The sequence below is a fragment of the Salvelinus namaycush genome, chromosome 38, assembly GCF_016432855.1.
Source record: "Salvelinus namaycush isolate Seneca chromosome 38, SaNama_1.0, whole genome shotgun sequence".
Classification (NCBI taxonomy): Eukaryota; Metazoa; Chordata; class Actinopteri; order Salmoniformes; family Salmonidae; genus Salvelinus; species Salvelinus namaycush.
Genome location: NC_052344.1, coordinates 21,028,454 through 21,048,806, shown reverse-complemented (window position 1 = coordinate 21,048,806; position 20,353 = coordinate 21,028,454). Strand labels below are relative to the sequence as shown.

Below are 20,353 nucleotides of genomic sequence, written 5' to 3'. Positions count from 1 at the left end.
TGCCGTTGGAAATGAAGTGGGGCAACACCTGAGAAGGAGGCTGTTCGGGAGCAGAAAGGGAATGCTTTCTTTCTGGAGAATCGAGCCGCTGTTATCCTCACCTGGTGGATGTAAGGGGGGGAGAGGGACAGAGGCCTGATTGGAGGGAACATTCTGGGCTTGACTGAAAGACCTGTGCTCCATTCTCAGCTCTGTGGTTATATGGCCAGAAGGAAATCCTGTGTCACCTGATCAACAAAAGAATGCTACTTTCCACACCTGTGCTGTGACCTACTACAGGATTGAAGCTACTGTATATGGAAGAGCCTTCTCTGGCCTAGGAGGATTTAGAAGTCACTAAGCGACAGGTACAAGTCAACAAGAGACCCTAGGTCATCTGTGATTATAACCTAGCCACAACCATCAGGGGATAGCATTGTAAGGCAGACATCACGCACTTGCTTATAACACAGTTATAACATAGTCATAGCATTGTGACGTGACACTAAGTCAGTGTCTTGGTGTGGCTCCCAGGCCCGGACAGCCCACTCCTCTTCACGATGCAGCAGCCAACTGGAGGAGTAGAGCTGCAGGACGAATCCTTTGATTTCCTGTTCAAGATCATCCTGATTGGAGATTCTAACGTGGGCAAGACCTGCGTGGTCCAGAGCTTCAAGTCAGGACAGTTCTCAGAGAGGCAACAGAACACCATAGGAGTGGACTTCACCGTGCGGACAGTGGACATCGACGGCAAGAGAATTAAGGTGAGGAATTCAGCCTCAAACGTTGAGAAGAGATGGTGCCTTATAGAACTAAAAAAGGTTCAATGAAAGCCAGCCTTAAACATAACCCTACTGTCACTCCAGCAAGCTGTTGCATAGCAACAGAGCTGCAGTTGGTAGTTTGTTGATAGTTTGAACATCTACAACACGTCTCCTGTTGTTGACTATATACATAACGTATAACTGAAATGTCAAAGTGTTGCCTCCTGATCAGATTAGTTGCTGTCTGAATACTTCAGTTTCCAGGCCATTTGAGTGGTAGGTGTAAAATACAGCTGTTGTCTTGTGATACTGCCAAGAAGGCTTTGCAGGCCATAATTAAGTTGACACTTAATACAAGTTGGACCAGCATTTCATGAGGGACTCGCCTTTCTGGTTCTCCTACAACACATCAGTCATTCCTCTTTCTCTTCCCTGACCAAAAACGTCAGTATTTTTGTAAAACTATAATGAGAAAAGTGAGAGTAAGACTTAAGTACCTATTGAGGTCAAATTACTGTATGCTTGAATAGGAAACCTCTATGAGGGGCTGGCTACACTCTTATCATTTGTTTTGCTATCTAGAACCTTAAAGGCTTTTTGGTTGCATGTAGAATGCTTTTGTGTTCCATGTAGAACCCTTTCTACAGATGGTTCTACCTGGAGCCAAAAACGGTTCTAACTGGAATCAAAAAGGGTTCTCCTATTGTTCAGCCGAAGAACTCTTTTGGAACCCTTTTTCTAAGGGTGTAGGTTTAAACACTTTAGAGGTACTTTAGGTTTAAATGATTGTGTAGCTGGAGGGCACCTCCCTCCCTCCTCTACCTACACCTGCTACCTGTATTGTTCCCCAAACCTGCCAGACAAGAGAGGTGACAGGAAGGTATTTATGGTGCGCTCTCTTCCTCTTACCAACCACAGAGAAACACTCTTAGAATAAAGGGTCACAAAAGTATTCTTCCACTGTCCCCGTAGGAGAACCCTTTTTGGTTCCATGTAGAACCCTCTGTGGAAAGAAGCAAAAAGGGTTCTATGGGGGACAGCCAAATAACCATGTTGGGTTGTAGATAGCACCTTTTTGTTTAAGAGTGGTATCTGTACATTATTACTAGAGGGGGCGACTGTGTGTCATATACCTCCTTCATTCTAGAATGGCTTCTATTTCATTCTGTGTTACTGACCGTATCCTCAACCAACTGACCTTTGACACAGGAAGGAAGGAAGAGCAGACAAGTGGATGGCTTCAGAATGTATCTCAGTCTGGGGCTCTGTCCCAGAGTGCACCCTATTCCTTATCTAGTGCACTACTTTTGACCAGGACCCATGTCTCTGGTCGAATGTAGTGCACTATATAGGGAATATGGTGCCATTTGGTTTATGGCCACTTTGTGTGAATAGGGCCTTGTTGCCTCAACTGAGCACACATCAGAACGTATGCAAATCATGCATGATGACAACACTAGACCATTGTTGCTCTCCCTGTACCACACACATAACTTCCTGTGACAACTGTAACCACACAGAGAGACAGAGATCAATGTAAACAGCATTTATTGAGACTGCTTGTACTATTTACTGACAGGAACATGGATATTATTCTGCTGTAAAGAGTTCTATTTACTGACAGGAACATGGATATTATTCTGCTGTAAAGAGGTCTATTTACTGACAGGAACATGGATATTATTCTACTGTAAAGAGGTCTATTTACTGACAGGAACATGGATATTATTCTGCTGTAAAGAGGTCTATTTACTGACAGGAACATGGATATTATTCTGCTGTAAAGAGTTCTATTTACTGACAGGAACATGGATATTATTCTGCTGTAAAGAGTTCTATTTACTGACAGGAACATGGATATTATTCTGCTGTAAAGAGTTCTATTTACTGACAGGAACATGGATATTATTCTACTGTAAGAGGTCTATTTACTGACAGGAACATGGATATTATTCAGCTGTAAAGAGTTCTATTTACTGACAGGAACATGGATATTATTCTGCTGTAAAGAGGTCTATTTACTGACAGGAACATGGATATTATTCAGCTGTAAAGAGGTCTATTTACTGACAGGAACATGGATATTATTCTACTGTAAAGAGGGCTATTTACTGACAGGAACATGGATATTATTCTACTGTAAAGAGGTCTATTTACTGACAGGAACATGGATATTATTCTGCTGTAAAGAGGTCTATTTACTGACAGGAACATGGATATTATTCTACTGTAAAGAGGTCTATTTACTGACAGGAACATGGATATTATTCTACTGTAAAGAGGTCTATTTACTGACAGGAACATGGATATTATTCTACTGTAAAGAGGTCTATTTACTGACAGGAACATGGATATTATTCTACTGTAAAGAGGTCTATTTACTGACAGGAAAATGGATATTATTCAGCTGTAAAGAGTTCTATTTACTGACAGGAACATGAATATTATTCTGCTGTAAAGAGTTCTATTTACTGACAGGAACATGGATATTATTCAGCTGTAAAGAGTTCTATTTACTGACAGGAACATGGATATTATTCTGCTGTAAAGAGTTCTATTTACTGACAGGAACATGGATATTATTCTGCTGTAAAGAGGTCTATTTACTGACAGGAACATGGATATTATTCTGCTGTAAAGAGTTCTATTTACTGACAGGAACATGGATATTATTCAGCTGTAAAGAGTTCTATTTACTGACAGGAACATGGATATTATTCTGCTGTAAAGAGTTCTATTTACTGACAGGAACATGGATATTATTCTACTGTAAAGAGGTCTATTTACTGACAGGAACATGGATATTATTCTGCTGTAAAGAGTTCTATTTACTGACAGGAACATGGATATTATTCTGCTGTAAAGATTTCTATTTACTGACAGGAACATGGATATTATTCTGCTGTAAAGAGTTCTATTTACTGACAGGAACATGGATATTATTCAGCTGTAAAGAGTTCTATTTACTGACAGGAACATGGATATTATTCAGCTGTAAAGAGTTCTATTGTCACGTTCCTGACCTGTTTTCTCTTGTTTTTTGTATGTGTTTAGTTGGTCAGGGCGTGAGTTGGGGTGGGCATTCTATGTTATGTGTTTCTATGTTTAGGTCGTTTGTAATTAGCCTTATATGGTTCTCAATCAGGGACAGGTGTTTGACGTTTCCTCTGATTGAGAACCATATAAAGGTAGGCTGTTCACACTGTTTGTTTGTGGGTGGTTGTCTTCCGTGTCTGTGTATGTTGCACCACACGGGACTGTTTCGGTTTGTTCGTTCGTTTGTTGTAGTCTGTACCTGTTCGTGCGTTCTTCGTGTTATATGTAAGTTCTCATAGTTCAGGTCTGTCTACGTTCGTTTGTTATTTTGTAGTTTGTTGAAGTGTTTTCGGTTTTCGTCTTTACTTTAATAAACTTCATTATGTCCACATTCCACGCTGCGCTTTGGTCCAATCCCTACTCCTCCTCTTCTTCTTCCGAAGAGGAGGAGGACAACCGTTACATCTATTTACTGACAGGAACATGGATATGATTTCTTTCGTCACTTTACATGACAACAGCAGTGCTCTTGCTCCAGGCAGTGCTCTTGCTCCAGGCAGTGCTCTTGCTCCAGGCAGTGCTCTTGCTCCAGGCAGTGCTCTTGCTCCAGGCAGTGCTCTTGCTCCAGGCAGTGCTCTTGCTCCCGGCAGTGCTCTTGCTCCCGGCAGTGCTCTTGCTCCAGACAGTGCTCTTGCTCCAGGCAGTGCTCTTGCTCCAGGCAGAAATGGTGTTGCAGGGTGTTTTGCTTCCCGCCCTATAGAGGTGTGTCATTGTTAAACACAGGAACCAGTGGAAATCCCCTGTGCATCACTGCATACTGTATGTAAGCTATCCCTCCCAAAGCCAGTGGCAGAGACATGTTTACTACATTAGAACTACAGCACATATGAATCAAAACAGAGATAATCCCTACAGTAGCTTTTGGAAGCATATAAAAAACAAGTTCTCCTGTGCTTGTGTACATGTTGTGTGGATGATTAGGAGAAAGAGAGATGAAAGGAGTTAACGGGGGTTTTAGAGGAAGACAAAGATAAAGTCTGTGAGGAGAGTGATAAAGAAACCAATGCAGGGTAAGACCAGGTGAGCATGGGAGATTAGGAACTCTGGTGCCAGGTGTGTCAGGTTGCTATGGCAGTTGTTGCTATGCTAACATGAAGAGAGGAGCAGATCAGGCGGAGGCTGAAGGAGATACCTGAGACACACAGTGGCATATTGCAGCCTTTTTTAACATTTACAGTACATCATCATTTTGTTAAGGTGTCAGAGGATTTGTATTGTTCCCTCCAGGAGTATATTAGACTGTGAGATCATTGTTTTGTATTGTCTCCTCCAGGAGTATATTAGACTGTGAGATCATTGTTTTGTATTGTTCCCTCCAGCAGTATATTAGACTGTGAGATCATAGTTTTGTATTGTCTCCTCCAGGAGTATATTAGACTGTGAGATCATTGTTTTGTATTGTTCCCTCCAGTAGTATATTAGACTGTGAGATCATTGTTTTGTATTGTCCCCTCCAGTAGTATATTAGACTGTGAGATCATTGTTTTGTATTGTCCCCTCCAGGAGTATATTAGACTGAGATCATTGTTTTGTATTGTACCCTCCAGGAGTATATTAGACTGTGAGATCATTGTTTTGTATTGGCCCCTCCAGGAGTATATTAGACTGTGAGATCATTGTTTTGTATTGTCCCCTCCAGGAGTATATTAGACTGTGAGATCATTGTTTTGTATTGGTCCCTCCTGGAGTATATTAGACTGTGAGATCATTGTTTTGTATTGTACCCTCCAGGAGTATATTAGACTGTGAGATCATTGTTTTGTATTGGCCCCTCCAGGAGTATATTAGACTGTGAGATCATTGTTTTGTATTGTCCCCTCCAGGAGTATATTAGACTGTGAGATCATTGTTTTGTATTGGTCCCTCCTGGAGTATATTAGACTGTGAGATCATTGTTTTGTATTGTACCCTCCAGGAGTATATTAGACTGTGAGATCATTGTTTTGTATTGGCTCCTCCAGGAGTATATTAGACTGTGAGATCATTGTTTTGTATTGTACCCTCCAGTAGTATATTAGACTGAGATCATTGTTTTGTATTGGCCCCTCCAGTAGTATATTAGACTGTGAGATCATTGTTTTGTATTGTACCCTCCAGGAGTATATTAGACTGTGAGATCATTGTTTTGTATTGTCTCCTCCAGGAGTATATTAGACTGTGAGATCATTGTTTTGTATTGTACCCTCCAGCAGTATATTAGACTGTGAGATCATTGTTTTGTATTGTACCCTCCAGCAGTATATTAGACTGTGAGATCATTGTTTTGTATTGTCCCCTCCAGCAGTATATTAGACTGTGAGATCATTGTTTTGTATTGTCTCCTCCAGGAGTATATTAGACTGTGAGATCATTGTTTTGTATTGTCTCCTCCAGGAGTATATTAGACTGTGAGATCATTGTTTTGTATTGTCTCCTCCAGGAGTATATTAGACTGTGAGATCATTGTTTTGTATTGTTCCCTCCAGCAGTATATTAGACTGTGAGATCATTGTTTTGTATTGTCTCCTCCAGGAGTATATTAGACTGTGAGATCATTGTTTTGTATTGTCTCCTCCAGGAGTATATTAGACTGTGAGATCATTGTTTTGTATTGTCTCCTCCAGTAGTATATTAGACTGTGAGATCATTGTTTTGTATTGTACCCTCCAGGAGTATATTAGACTGATATCATTGTTTTGTATTGTCTCCTCCAGGAGTATATTAGACTGTGAGATCATTGTTTTGTATTGTTCCCTCCAGCAGTATATTAGACTGTGAGATCATTGTTTTGTATTGTACCCTCCAGCAGTATATTAGACTGAGATCATTGTTTTGTATTGTTCCCTCCAGGAGTATATTAGACTGTGAGATCATTGTTTTGTATTGTTCCCTCCAGGAGTATATTAGACTGAGATCATTGTTTTGTATTGGCCCCTCCAGTGGTATATTAGACTGTAAGATCATTGTTTTTTATTGTGTCCTCCATGAGTATATTAGACTGTGAGATCATTGTTTTGTATTGTTCCCTCCAGCAGTATATTAGACTGTGAGATCATTGTTTTGTATTGTCCCCTCCAGTGGTATATTAGACTGTAAGATCATTGTTTTTTATTGTGTCCTCCATGAGTATATTAGACTGTGAGATCATTGTTTTGTATTGTTCCCTCCAGGAGTATATTAGACTGTGAGATCATTGTTTTGTATTGTCTCCTCCAGGAGTATATTAGACTGTGAGATCATTGTTTTGTATTGTTCCCTCCAGCAGTATATTAGACTGTGAGATCATTGTTTTGTATTGTCCCCTCCAGGAGTATATTAGACTGTGAGATCATTGTTTTGTATTGTCTCCTCCAGGAGTATATTAGACTGTGAGATCATTGTTTTGTATTGTTCCCTCCAGGAGTATATTAGACTGTGAGATCATTGTTTTGTATTGTCTCCTCCAGGAGTATATTAGACTGTGAGATCATTGTTTTGTATTGTTCCCTCCAGGAGTATATTAGACTGTGAGATCATTGTTTTGTATTGTTCCCTCCAGTGGTATATTAGACTGTGAGATCATTGTTTTGTATTGTCCCCTCCAGTAGTATATTAGACTGTGAGATCATTGTTTTGTATTGTCCCCTCCAGGAGTATATTAGACTGAGATCATTGTTTTGTATTGTACCCTCCAGGAGTATATTAGACTGTGAGATCATTGTTTTGTATTGGCCCCTCCAGGAGTATATTAGACTGTGAGATCATTGTTTTGTATTGGTCCCTCCAGGAGTATATTAGACTGTGAGATCATTGTTTTGTATTGGTCCCTCCTGGAGTATATTAGACTGTGAGATCATTGTTTTGTATTGTACCCTCCAGGAGTATATTAGACTGTGAGATCATTGTTTTGTATTGGCCCCTCCAGGAGTATATTAGACTGTGAGATCATTGTTTTGTATTGTCCCCTCCAGGAGTATATTAGACTGTGAGATCATTGTTTTGTATTGGTCCCTCCTGGAGTATATTAGACTGTGAGATCATTGTTTTGTATTGTACCCTCCAGGAGTATATTAGACTGTGAGATCATTGTTTTGTATTGGCTCCTCCAGGAGTATATTAGACTGTGAGATCATTGTTTTGTATTGTACCCTCCAGTAGTATATTAGACTGAGATCATTGTTTTGTATTGGCCCCTCCAGTAGTATATTAGACTGTGAGATCATTGTTTTGTATTGTACCCTCCAGGAGTATATTAGACTGTGAGATCATTGTTTTGTATTGGCTCCTCCAGGAGTATATTAGACTGTGAGATCATTGTTTTGTATTGTACCCTCCAGCAGTATATTAGACTGTGAGATCATTGTTTTGTATTGTCCCCTCCAGCAGTATATTAGACTGTGAGATCATTGTTTTGTATTGTCCCCTCCAGCAGTATATTAGACTGTGAGATCATTGTTTTGTATTGTCTCCTCCAGGAGTATATTAGACTGTGAGATCATTGTTTTGTATTGGCCCCTCCAGGAGTATATTAGACTGTGAGATCATTGTTTTGTATTGTACCCTCCAGGAGTATATTAGACTGATATCATTGTTTTGTATTGTCTCCTCCAGGAGTATATTAGACTGTGAGATCATTGTTTTGTATTGTTCCCTCCAGCAGTATATTAGACTGTGAGATCATTGTTTTGTATTGTACCCTCCAGCAGTATATTAGACTGAGATCATTGTTTTGTATTGTTCCCTCCAGGAGTATATTAGACTGTGAGATCATTGTTTTGTATTGTCTCCTCCAGGAGTATATTAGACTGTGAGATCATTGTTTTGTATTGTTCCCTCCAGGAGTATATTAGACTGTGAGATCATTGTTTTGTATTGTTCCCTCCAGTGGTATATTAGACTGTGAGATCATTGTTTTGTATTGTCCCCTCCAGGAGTATATTAGACTGTGAGATCATTGTTTTGTATTGGCCCCTCCAGGAGTATATTAGACTGTGAGATCATTGTTTTGTATTGTCTCCTCCAGGAGTATATTAGACTGTGAGATCATTGTTTTGTATTGTCTCCTCCAGGAGTATATTAGACTGTGAGATCATTGTGTTTGTGTGTGAGATATTTATCTAATTCTGTGTGTGTCTGTAAAACAGATGCAGGTATGGGACACGGCTGGACAGGAGCGTTTCCGGACCATCACCCATAGTTACTACCGCAGCGCCCACGGCGCCATGATCGCCTATGACATCACACGCCACGGAACCTTTGACTCCGTGTCCAATTGGATCAGGGAGGTGGAGCTGTACGGCGCGGCCAATGTAGTGCTCTGTCTCATTGGTGAGTGGGAGCAAAAATATGTGCTAACTCTATGTGGCATGGGCCATTGTTTTGAATTGAAATGTTTGTTCTATCATTTGTATTTCTATAATTGAGATGTAAAGAGTTGAAATAAAAAAGTTTCTGGGCCTCTCTCAGAAAAGAGGTTCAAACCTTTAAAGTACTTTAACCCCTGACCCCTTCCTGTTCAAATAAAGGTCAAATCAATGTGTTTTTGACCAATCAGTTCTAAAAACAAAACTTTAAACACCTATTTCTCTCCCTCCCAAGCAACAAGTCACATTTCCAACAATGTCCTTCCTCTCCCTCCCAGGTAACAAGTCTGACTTGGAGTCTGAGCGTCAGGTGTTGTTCCAGGAGGCATGCTGTATGGCTGAGGAGAGAGGCCTCCTGGCAGCATTAGAGACCTCCGCTAAGGAGGCCCAGAATGTGGACGATGCCTTCATGATGATGGCCCGCGAGCTGCTGGCACGCAACGGCATGGCCGTCCGGCAACAGGCCCCTAGCAACAATGACTCGCCCCGCGTCCTGCTCCGAGCCAACTCACGACCAATCAACGGGCCAGCGGTGATCACAGACAAGAAGACGTGTTGCTGACATAGAGAGGAGGAAGGACAACAGAGGGAGTTTAAGAATGGATACCTGGGGGGACTGTGCCACTGTGTTACCTGCAAGAGGACAGAATAAGGCAGGGATCATCTACTAGATTCAGCCACGGAACGATTTCTTTCTGGAACGGATGGTCGGGGGGCCGGAACACAATTACAATTCATTTGTAAACCACAAATTGACTGCAAGAAGCCCAAACAGATATAGTTTGACTAAAACATAATAATTTCAAACCTTGCTCACATTTGTTCACGTTCACGTGTCTCTCTATTATGCGTGGGAATACTTGGGAACAGATTTCATAAATTAAAATCACTTGGAGCTGATTTCCTGCTGTTTCTACAGTCTTTAATGTCCAACAATGAAAATTACACAAAGAAATATATATATATATATATGTCTTCTTTCTTTTTACTTGGGGGGCCAAATAAAACCACCCGTGGGCCGCCAGCTGGGGAACCCTGGAATAGGGGAAGCTGAGACCGTTACAGGCAGTGCACACACTCCTTTATTGTGGGTGACTTTAGGTACTATTGACCTATGACCTATTCAGTGGTGTAGCGTAGTTTCTCAAACCCCCGCCCCCCCCACACGTTTCGAGCAATTTAATTTAAAAAATGCTCTAGCGTTTTTATAGCTGAACTCTTTTCCGTGTTCTGCTGAGAGAACAGGTTGCTGTTTCAGTGTTCAGGGGTTCTTCAAAGACGGGACAATCGCAACTTTTTCCCACAAATATTGGTCTTAATATCACAAAATGTAAAATATATATTTTGATCAACCAAAGTATCAGCTATCACACCATGTAAATGAATAACTTCCTCATGACATTCTTAATATACCATCAAATGCAACTAACTGGATTTATGTCGACTCCGTCAAACACCATTAAATGCATTTTCATTTACAATTATTAAGTGTTTAAAACGGCCTTGGATTGTTTCACTCTAACATTAGATTATTCAAATATGTAATACAAATCTCCAAACTTATTTTTGTTTAGTTTTCTAGACTTAGGACATAAAACAACATTTATAAAACAAACATCACCCCTAGGTCTAACATAGCAAATATTAGAATTGTTTAAGCATCTGTTGCAGAACAATTCAAATATTTTGTCTGAATATTGACAACAACAACAAAATCTTAAGGGGTTTAGCCGTCAGTGACGGAGTTGACAAGCCACTGATGTAGTTGGCAACAGATACTGATACTGCCTCTAAAAATACAACTTCAATACAAACATTTGTAAAATATGGAAAATGATTAATTTCAGCACTCTGACAGTGTTGACGTTAGACAAAAACCTGACAGAGTTGATGCTTAAGAGATTGGACAAAAATGTATGCTTAACAGAGTGGACAAAAATGTATGCTTAATTCAAGTGGTATACACAGTAGCAATTATGTTTTACTCAGTTGCTTTATGACTCTAAAACCTCATTTAAAGAATATTTCTCTCAAAACCTGAGATTTGGTGAACTCCGTCAGATTAGTCTAAAATCTCAAAAGAATCAGGCAGGCTTGAGTAGGGTCAGCTATGCCATAAGGATCCCTTGTCCATCTCCTCGTTAGATTACGATAGAATATGAATTTTGGTTAAAATATGTTACATTTAAGTCACAGAGGGCTATTGCATTAAACTACATAAGATCATGTTTCAGTTAATATCCATTATTGGCGGGTTTTTTTCTATAATTTTTGGGAGTTTGAAATTGGGATCCTTTGCTCAGGACAGGGCATTTCCAGGCATAGAGCCGACATGGAAATGAATAATATTGAAAGTATTTAGAAGATTTGAAAAAAAAACTAATATTGTGGGTGTGTGCGCTATGCCAGTGGATCTATAACAGGTCACAACCTTGTGAGTGTCCCGGGGGGGGAGTGTGACCTTGTGAGTGTCCCGGGGGGGGGAGTGTGACCTTGTGAGTGTCCCGGGGGGGGGGGGGGGGGGGGGTGTGACCTTGTGAGTGTCCCGGGGGTGGGGGAGTGGGACCTTGTGAGTGTCCCGGGGGTGGGGGAGTGGGACCTTGTGAGTGTCCCGGGGGGGGAGTGTGACCTTGTGAGTGTCCCGGGGGGGGAGTGTGACCTTGTGAGTGTCCCGGGGGGGTAGTGGACTGGACTGGTGGATGAAACACTACATTACTGCTCCACCTGCTGCTATCCATGTTGTTGCTGAAAGCCTACAGTGCCTGAACAGAACCTGCACATTGCCTGTAGTGTGACTCCCAGCCACTTACTCACACAGAGCCAGCTGTGGTATGTAGAACAAACGTGCACATCAGTGACGTACTACTGACGTCTCGAGAGACATTTTCATTTGTGATGATTTATGTACGATGTTGCCTCATATGTGACAGTCATTGGTCAATGGTCATACGTTATACTATTGTTATAGACATTCAGTTAGATTTTAATTTGAGGCCATGTGGCAGAAAGTGATACGGGAAGCTAGTGGGTCTGGGAAGGTGTGATGTAGTTGTTTGTATGATGGATTTAGTATCTTTTGTATTGTTTCTCAAAGATCAAATAAAATCAACAACAAAAGAATACATGGATTGTAAAAGATGATTGTGGTTATTCGTCGAGGAAAAAGGTGGAGGTTCAGTTGGACCTAAGTGCTGCACGACGGGCTTTTCAAGTCGGGCCTTTGGAAAAGTACGATACCTGTGTGTCAGTAAGGAGAATAAGGACATGCGTACACTTTGGTAAAAGACACTGAAAAACGTTGTAACTCTCTGGCTACCACTAGAGGGCGTAGTAGGCCTACATTCACTTATCCACTTCGGTGCATCAGAAGAAGAGAGAACGAAGCAACTCCATCATTATGAGTCAAGTGAAGCATCATTGACAACAGCCACAGTATTTCTGCCTGGATATTGTAACTCCTAGACCTGCTATGACCTAACATCACAGGGCCTCTTGTTGCTAAAAAAGTATAGACTCATTTATCCAAATACGGAAATTCTGTTGAAATGTGTATGGCCTGCCAAACCATCCTGCTTTTATGACATAATACTACTCTCGACAAAGAACTCGGCAGCATCTGGACGAAATGTGAGTTTGGAGAATGCACATAGCTTGGCACTGAATACCAGGAGAGAGCCTTTGATTCTGCAGCAGGTATGACTGTTAGTACCAGGAGAGATCCTTTGATTCTGCAGCAGGTATGACAGTTAGTACCAGGAGAGAGCCTTTGATTCTGCAGCAGGTATGACTGTTAGTACCAGGAGAGATCCTTTGATTCTGCAGCAGGTATGACAGTTAGTACCAGGAGAGAGCCTTTGATTCTGCAGCAGGTATGACAGTTAGTACCAGGAGAGATCCTTTGATTCTGCAGCAGGTATGACAGTTAGTACCAGGAGAGAGCCTTTGATTCTGCAGCAGGTATGACTGTTAGTACCAGGAGAGAGCCTTTGATTCTGCAGCAGGTATGACAGTTAGTACCAGGAGAGAGCCTTTGATTCTGCAGCAGGTATGACTGTTAGTACCAGGAGAGATCCTTTGATTCTGCAGCAGGTATGACAGTTAGTACCAGGAGAGAGCCTTTGATTCTGCAGCAGGTATGACTGTTAGTACCAGGAGAGATCCTTTGATTCTGCAGCAGGTATGACAGTTAGTACCAGGAGAGAGCCTTTGATTCTGCAGCAGGTATGACAGTTAGTACCAGGAGAGATCCTTTGATTCTGCAGCAGGTATGACAGTTAGTACCAGGAGAGATCCTTTGATTCTGCAGCAGGTATGACTGTTAGTACCAGGAGAGATCCTTTGATTCTGCAGCAGGTATGACAGTTAGTACCAGGAGAGAGCCTTTGATTCTGCAGCAGGTATGACAGTTAGTACCAGGAGAGATCCTTTGATTCTGCAGCAGGTATGACAGTTAGTACCAGGAGAGATCCTTTGATTCTGCAGCAGGTATGACAGTACCAGGAGAGATCCTTTGATTCTGCAGTAGGTATGACTGTACCAGGAGAGAGCCTTTGATTCTGCAGCAGGTATGACAGTTAGTACCAGGAGAGAGCCTTTGATTCTGCAGCAGGTATGACAGTACCAGGAGAGATCCTTTGATTCTGCAGTAGGTATGACTGTACCAGGAGAGAGCCTTTGATTCTGCAGCAGGTATGACAGTTAGTACCAGGAGAGATCCTTTGATTCTGCAGCAGGTATGACAGTACCAGGAGAGATCCTTTGATTCTGCAGTAGGTATGACTGTACCAGGAGAGAGCCTTTGATTCTGCAGCAGGTATGACAGTTAGTACCAGGAGAGAGCCTTTGATTCTGCAGCAGGTATGACAGTTAGTACCAGGAGAGAGCCTTTGATTCTGCAGCAGGTATGACAGCTAGTACCAGGAGATATCCTTTGATTCTGCAGCAGGTATGACAGTACCAGGATAGATCCTTTGATTCTGCAGCAGGTATGACAGTTAGTACCAGGAGAGATCCTTTGATTCTGCAGCAGGTATGACAGCTAGTACCAGGAGAGATCCTTTGATTCTGCAGCAGGTATGACTGTACCAGGAGAGATCATTTGATTCTGCAGCAGGTATGACAGTACCAGGATAGATCTTTTGATTCTGCAGCAGGTATGACAGTTAGTACCAGGAGAGAGGCTTTGATTCTGCAGCAGGTATGACAGTTAGTACCAGGAGAGAGCCTTTGATTCTGCAGCAGGAATGACTGTTAGTACCAGGAGAGAGCCTTTGATTCTGCGGCAGGTATGACAGTTAGTACCAGGAGAGAGCCTTTGATTCTGCAGCAGGTATGACAGTTAGTACCAGGAGAGAGGCTTTGATTCTGCAGCAGGTATGACAGTTAGTACCAGGAGAGAGCCTTTGATTCTGCAGCAGGTATGACAGTTAGTACCAGGAGAGAGCCTTTGATTCTGCAGCAGGTATGACTGTTAGTACCAGGAGAGAGGCTTTGATTCTGCAGCAGGTATGACAGTTAGTACCAGGAGAGAGCCTTTGATTCTGCAGCAGGTATGACAGTTAGTACCAGGAGAGAGCCTTTGATTCTGCAGCAGGTATGACAGTACCAGGAGAGAGCCTTTGATTCTGCAGCAGGTATGATAGTTAGTACCAGGAGAGAGCCTTTGATTCTGCAGCAGGTATGACTGTTAGTACCAGGAGAGATCCTTTGATTCTGCAGCAGGTATGACTGTGTAGCATACCCACATGAGAACATTTTCACACATTACCTGCGTAGGGGTTAGTTTGAATCACTGTTGCTTCTAGCTACGATGATCTACTTCCTGAAGGCTTTGATCAATTAGTAAATAGCTATTATTACTGCTAGAAACACAAGCATTTCGCTGCACCTGCGATAACATTTGCAAATCTGTGTATTCGACCAATAAACTTTGATTTGATTTGATATCATGTGATACTGCTTTCAGACTTACCAATGTATACTGCAATGTCCCTTGGTGGGATGAATAAAGTACTCCTAACTACTACTATTACTACTGCTTTCAGTGTTACTACTAACTACTACCATTACTACTGCTTTCAGTGTTACTACTAACTACTACCATTACTACTGCTTTCAGTGTTATTACTAACCACTACCATTACTACTGCTTTCAGTGTTATTACTAACTATTACCATTACTACTGCTTTCAGTGGTATTACTAACTACTACCATTACTACTGCTTTCAGTGTTATTACTAACTATTACCATGACTACTGCTTTCAGTGTTATTACTAACTACTACCCTTACTACTGCTTTCAGTGTTATTACTAAATACTACCATGACTACTGCTTTCAGTGTTATTACTAACTACTACCATGACTACTGCTTCCAGTGTTATTACTAACCACTACCATTACTACTGCTTTCAGTGTTATTACTAACTACTACCATGACTACTGCTTTCAGTGTTATTACTAACCACTACCATGACTACTGCTTTCAGTGTTATTACTAACTACTACCATTACTACTGCTTTCAGTGTTATTACTAACTACTACCATTACTACTGCTTTCAGTGGTATTACTAACTACTACCATTACTACTGCTTTCAGTGGTATTACTAACTACTACCATTACTACTGCTTTCAGTGGTATTACTAACTACTACCATTACTACTGCTTTCAGTGTTATTACTAACCACTACCATGACTACTGCTTTCAGTGTTATTACTAACCACTACCATTACTACTGCTTACAGTGTTATTACTAACTACTACCATGACTACTGCTTTCAGTGTTATTACTAACCACTACCATTACTACTGCTTTCAGTGTTATTACTAACTACTACCATTACTACTGCTTTCAGTGTTATTACTAACTACTACCATTACTACTGCTTTCAGTGTTATTACTAACTACTACCATTACTACTGCTTTCAGTGTTATTACTAACCACTACCATTACTACTGCTTTCAGTGTTATTACTAACTACTACCATTACTACTGCTGTCAGTGTTATTACTAACCACTACCATTACTACTGCTGTCAGTGTTATTACTAACCACTACCATTACTACTGCTGTCAGTGTTATTACTAAATACTACCATTACTACTGCTTTCAGTGTTATTACTAACTACTACCGTTACTACTGCTTTCAGTGTTATTACTAACTACTACCGTTACTACTGCTTTCAGTGTTATTACTAACCACTACCGTTACTACTGCTTTCAGTGTTATTACTAACTACTACCAGTACTACTGCTGTCAGTGTTATTACTAACTATTACCATTACTACTGCTTTCAGTGGTATTACTAACTACTACCATGACTACTGCTTTCAGTGTTATTACTAACTACTACCATGACTACTGCTTTCAGTGTTATTACTAACTACTACCATGACTACTGCTTTCAGTGTTATTACTAACCACTACCATTACTACTGCTTTCAGTGTTATTACTAACCATTACCATGACTACTGCTTTCAGTGTTATTACTAACTACTACCATTACTACTGCTTTCAGTGTTATTACTAACCACTACCATTACTACCCATTTCAGTTTTATTACTAACTACTACCATTACTACTGCTGTCAGTGTTATTACTAACTACTACCAGTACTACTGCTGTCAGTGTTATTACTAACTACTACCAGTACTACTGCTGTCAGTGTTATTACTAACTACTACCAGTACTACTGCTGTCAGTGTTATTACTAACTACTACCATTACTACTGCTGTCAGTGTTATTACTAACTACTACCGTTACTACTGCTTTCAGTGTTATTACTAACCACTACCGTTACTACTGCTGTCAGTGTTATTACTAACTACTACCATTACTACTGCTGTCAGTGTTATTACTAACCACTACCATTACTACTGCTGTCAGTGTTATTACTAACCACTACCATTACTACTGCTGTCAGTGTTATTACTAAATACTACCATTACTACTGCTTTCAGTGTTATTACTAACTACTACCGTTACTACTGCTTTCAGTGTTATTACTAACTACTACCGTTACTACTGCTTTCAGTGTTATTACTAACCACTACCGTTACTACTGCTTTCAGTGTTATTACTAACTACTACCAGTACTACTGCTGTCAGTGTTATTACTAACTATTACCATTACTACTGCTTTCAGTGGTATTACTAACTACTACCATGACTACTGCTTTCAGTGTTATTACTAACTACTACCATGACTACTGCTTTCAGTGTTATTACTAACTACTACCATGACTACTGCTTTCAGTGTTATTACTAACTACTACCATGACTACTGCTTTCAGTGTTATTACTAACCACTACCATTACTACTGCTTTCAGTGTTATTACTAACTATTACCATGACTACTGCTTTCAGTGTTATTACTAACTACTACCATTACTACTGCTTTCAGTGTTATTACTAACCACTACCATTACTACCCATTTCAGTTTTATTACTAACTACTACCATTACTACTGCTGTCAGTGTTATTACTAACTACTACCAGTACTACTGCTGTCAGTGTTATTACTAACTACTACCAGTACTACTGCTTTCAGTGTTATTACTAACTACTACCATGACTACTGCTTTCAGTGTTATTACTAACTATTACCATGACTACTGCTTTCAGTGTTATTACTAACTACTACCATTACTACTGCTTTCAGTGTTATTACTAACTACTACCATTACTACTGCTTTCAGTGTTATTACTAACCACTACCATTACTACTGCTTTCAGTGTTATTACTAACTACTACCATTACTACTGCTGTCAGTGTTATTACTAACTACTACCATGACTACTGCTGTCAGTGTTATTACTAACTACTACCGTTACTACTGCTGTCAGTGTTATTACTAACTACTACCGTTACTACTGCTTTCAGTGTTATTACTAACCACTACCTTTACTACTGCTGTCAGTGTTATTACTAACTACTACCGTTACTACTGCTTTCAGTGTTATTACTAACCACTACCGTTACTACTGCTTTCAGTGTTATTACTAACTACTACCGTTACTACTGCTTTCAGTGTTATTACTAACTACTACCGTTACTACTGCTTTCAGTGTTATTACTAACCACTACCGTTACTACTGCTTTCAGTGTTATTACTAACTACTACCATTACTACTGATGTCAGTGTTATTACTAACTATTACCATGACTACTGCTTTCAGTGTTATTACTAACTACTACCATGACTACTGCTTTCAGTGTTATTACTAACTACTACCATGACTACTGCTTTCAGTGTTATTACTAACCACTACCATGACTACTGCTTTCAGTGTTATTACTAACTATTACCATGACTACTGCTTTCAGTGTTATTACTAACTACTACCATTACTACTGCTTTCAGTGTTATTACTAACCACTACCATTACTACTGCTTTCAGTGTTACTACTAACCACTACCATTACTACTGCTTTCAGTGTTATTACTAACCACTACCATTACTACTGCTTTCAGTGTTATTACTAACTACTACCATGACTACTGCTTTCAGTGTTATTACTAACTACTACCATGACTACTGCTTTCAGTGTTATTATTAACCACTACCATTACTACTGCTTTCAGTGTTATTACTAACTACTACCATTACTACTGCTTTCAGTGTTATTACTAACTACTACCATTACTACTGCTTTCAGTGTTATTACTAACTACTACCATGACTACTGCTGTCAGTATTATTACTAACCACTACCATGACTACTGCTTTCAGTGTTATTACTAACTACTACCATTACTACTGCTTTCAGTGTTATTACTAACTGTTACCATTACTACTGCTTTCAGTGTTATTACTAACTACTACCATGACTACTGCTTTCAGTGTTATTACTAACCACTACCATGACTACTGCTTTCAGTGTTATTACTAACTATTACCATGACTACTGCTTTCAGTGTTATTACTAACTACTACCATGACTACTGCTTTCAGTGTTATTACTAACTATTACCATTACTACTGCTTTCAGTGTTATTACTAACTACTACCATGACTACTGCTTTCAGTGTTATTACTAACCACTACCATGACTACTGCTTTCAGTGTTATTACTAACTATTACCATTACTACTGCTTTCAGTGTTATTACTAACTACTACCATGACTACTGCTTTCAGTGTTATTACTAACCATTACCATTACTACTGTTTTCAGTGTTATTACTAACCACTACCATTACTACTGCTTTCAGTGCTATTACTAACTACTACCATTACTACTGCTTTCAGTGTTATTACTAACTACTACCATGACTACTGCTTTCAGTGTTATTACTAACTACTACCATGACTACTGCTTTCAGTGTTATTACTAACCACTACCATTACTACTGCTTTCAGTGTTATTACTAACTACTACCATTACTACTGCTTTCAGTGTTATTACTAACTACTACCATTACTACTGCTTTCAGTGTTATTACTAACCACTACCATTACTACTGCTTTCAGTGTTATTACTAACCACTACCATTACTACTGCTTTCAGTGTTATTACTAACTACTACCATGACTACTGCTTTCAGTGTTATTACTAACCACTACCATTACTACTGCTTTCAGTGTTATTACTAACTACTACCATGACTACTGCTGTCAGTGTTATTACTAACCACTACCATTACTACTGCTTTCAGTGTTATTACTAACTACTACCATGACTACTGCTTTCAGTGTTATTACTAACCACTACCATTACTACTGCTTTCAGTGTTATTACTAACTACTACCATTACTACTGCTTTCAGTGTTATTACTAACTACTACCATTACTACTGCTTTCAGTGTTATTACTAACTACTACTATGACTACTGCTTACAGTGTTATTACTAACTACTACCATGACTACTGCTTTCAGTGTTATTACTAACTACTACCATTACTACTGCTTTCAGTGTTATTACTAACCACTACCTGTACTACTGCTTTCAGTGTTATTACTAACCACTACCATTACTACTGCTTTCAGTGTTATTACTAACCACTACCATTACTACTGCTTTCAGTGTTATTACTAACTACTACCATTACTACTGCTTTCAGTGTTATTACTAACTACTACCATTACTACTGCTTTCAGTGCTATTACTAACCACTACCTGTACTACTGCTTTCAGTGTTATTACTAACCACTACCATTACTACTGCTTTCAGTGTTAT

The 20,353-nt window shown here is 39.9% G+C and overlaps 1 protein-coding gene across 1 annotated transcript; it reads left to right on the top strand.

Moving 5' to 3' along the window:
- Positions 1-539: 539 nt before the first annotated feature.
- On the top strand, positions 540-9,722 carry LOC120032098 (ras-related protein Rab-19-like). Its single transcript, XM_038978038.1, has 3 exons — positions 540-743; positions 8,942-9,125; positions 9,439-9,722. The coding sequence occupies exons 1-3, from the start codon at positions 540-542 to the stop codon at positions 9,720-9,722; spliced, it is 672 nt and encodes a 223-aa protein (XP_038833966.1).
- The last annotated feature ends 10,631 nt before the right edge of the window (positions 9,723-20,353 follow it).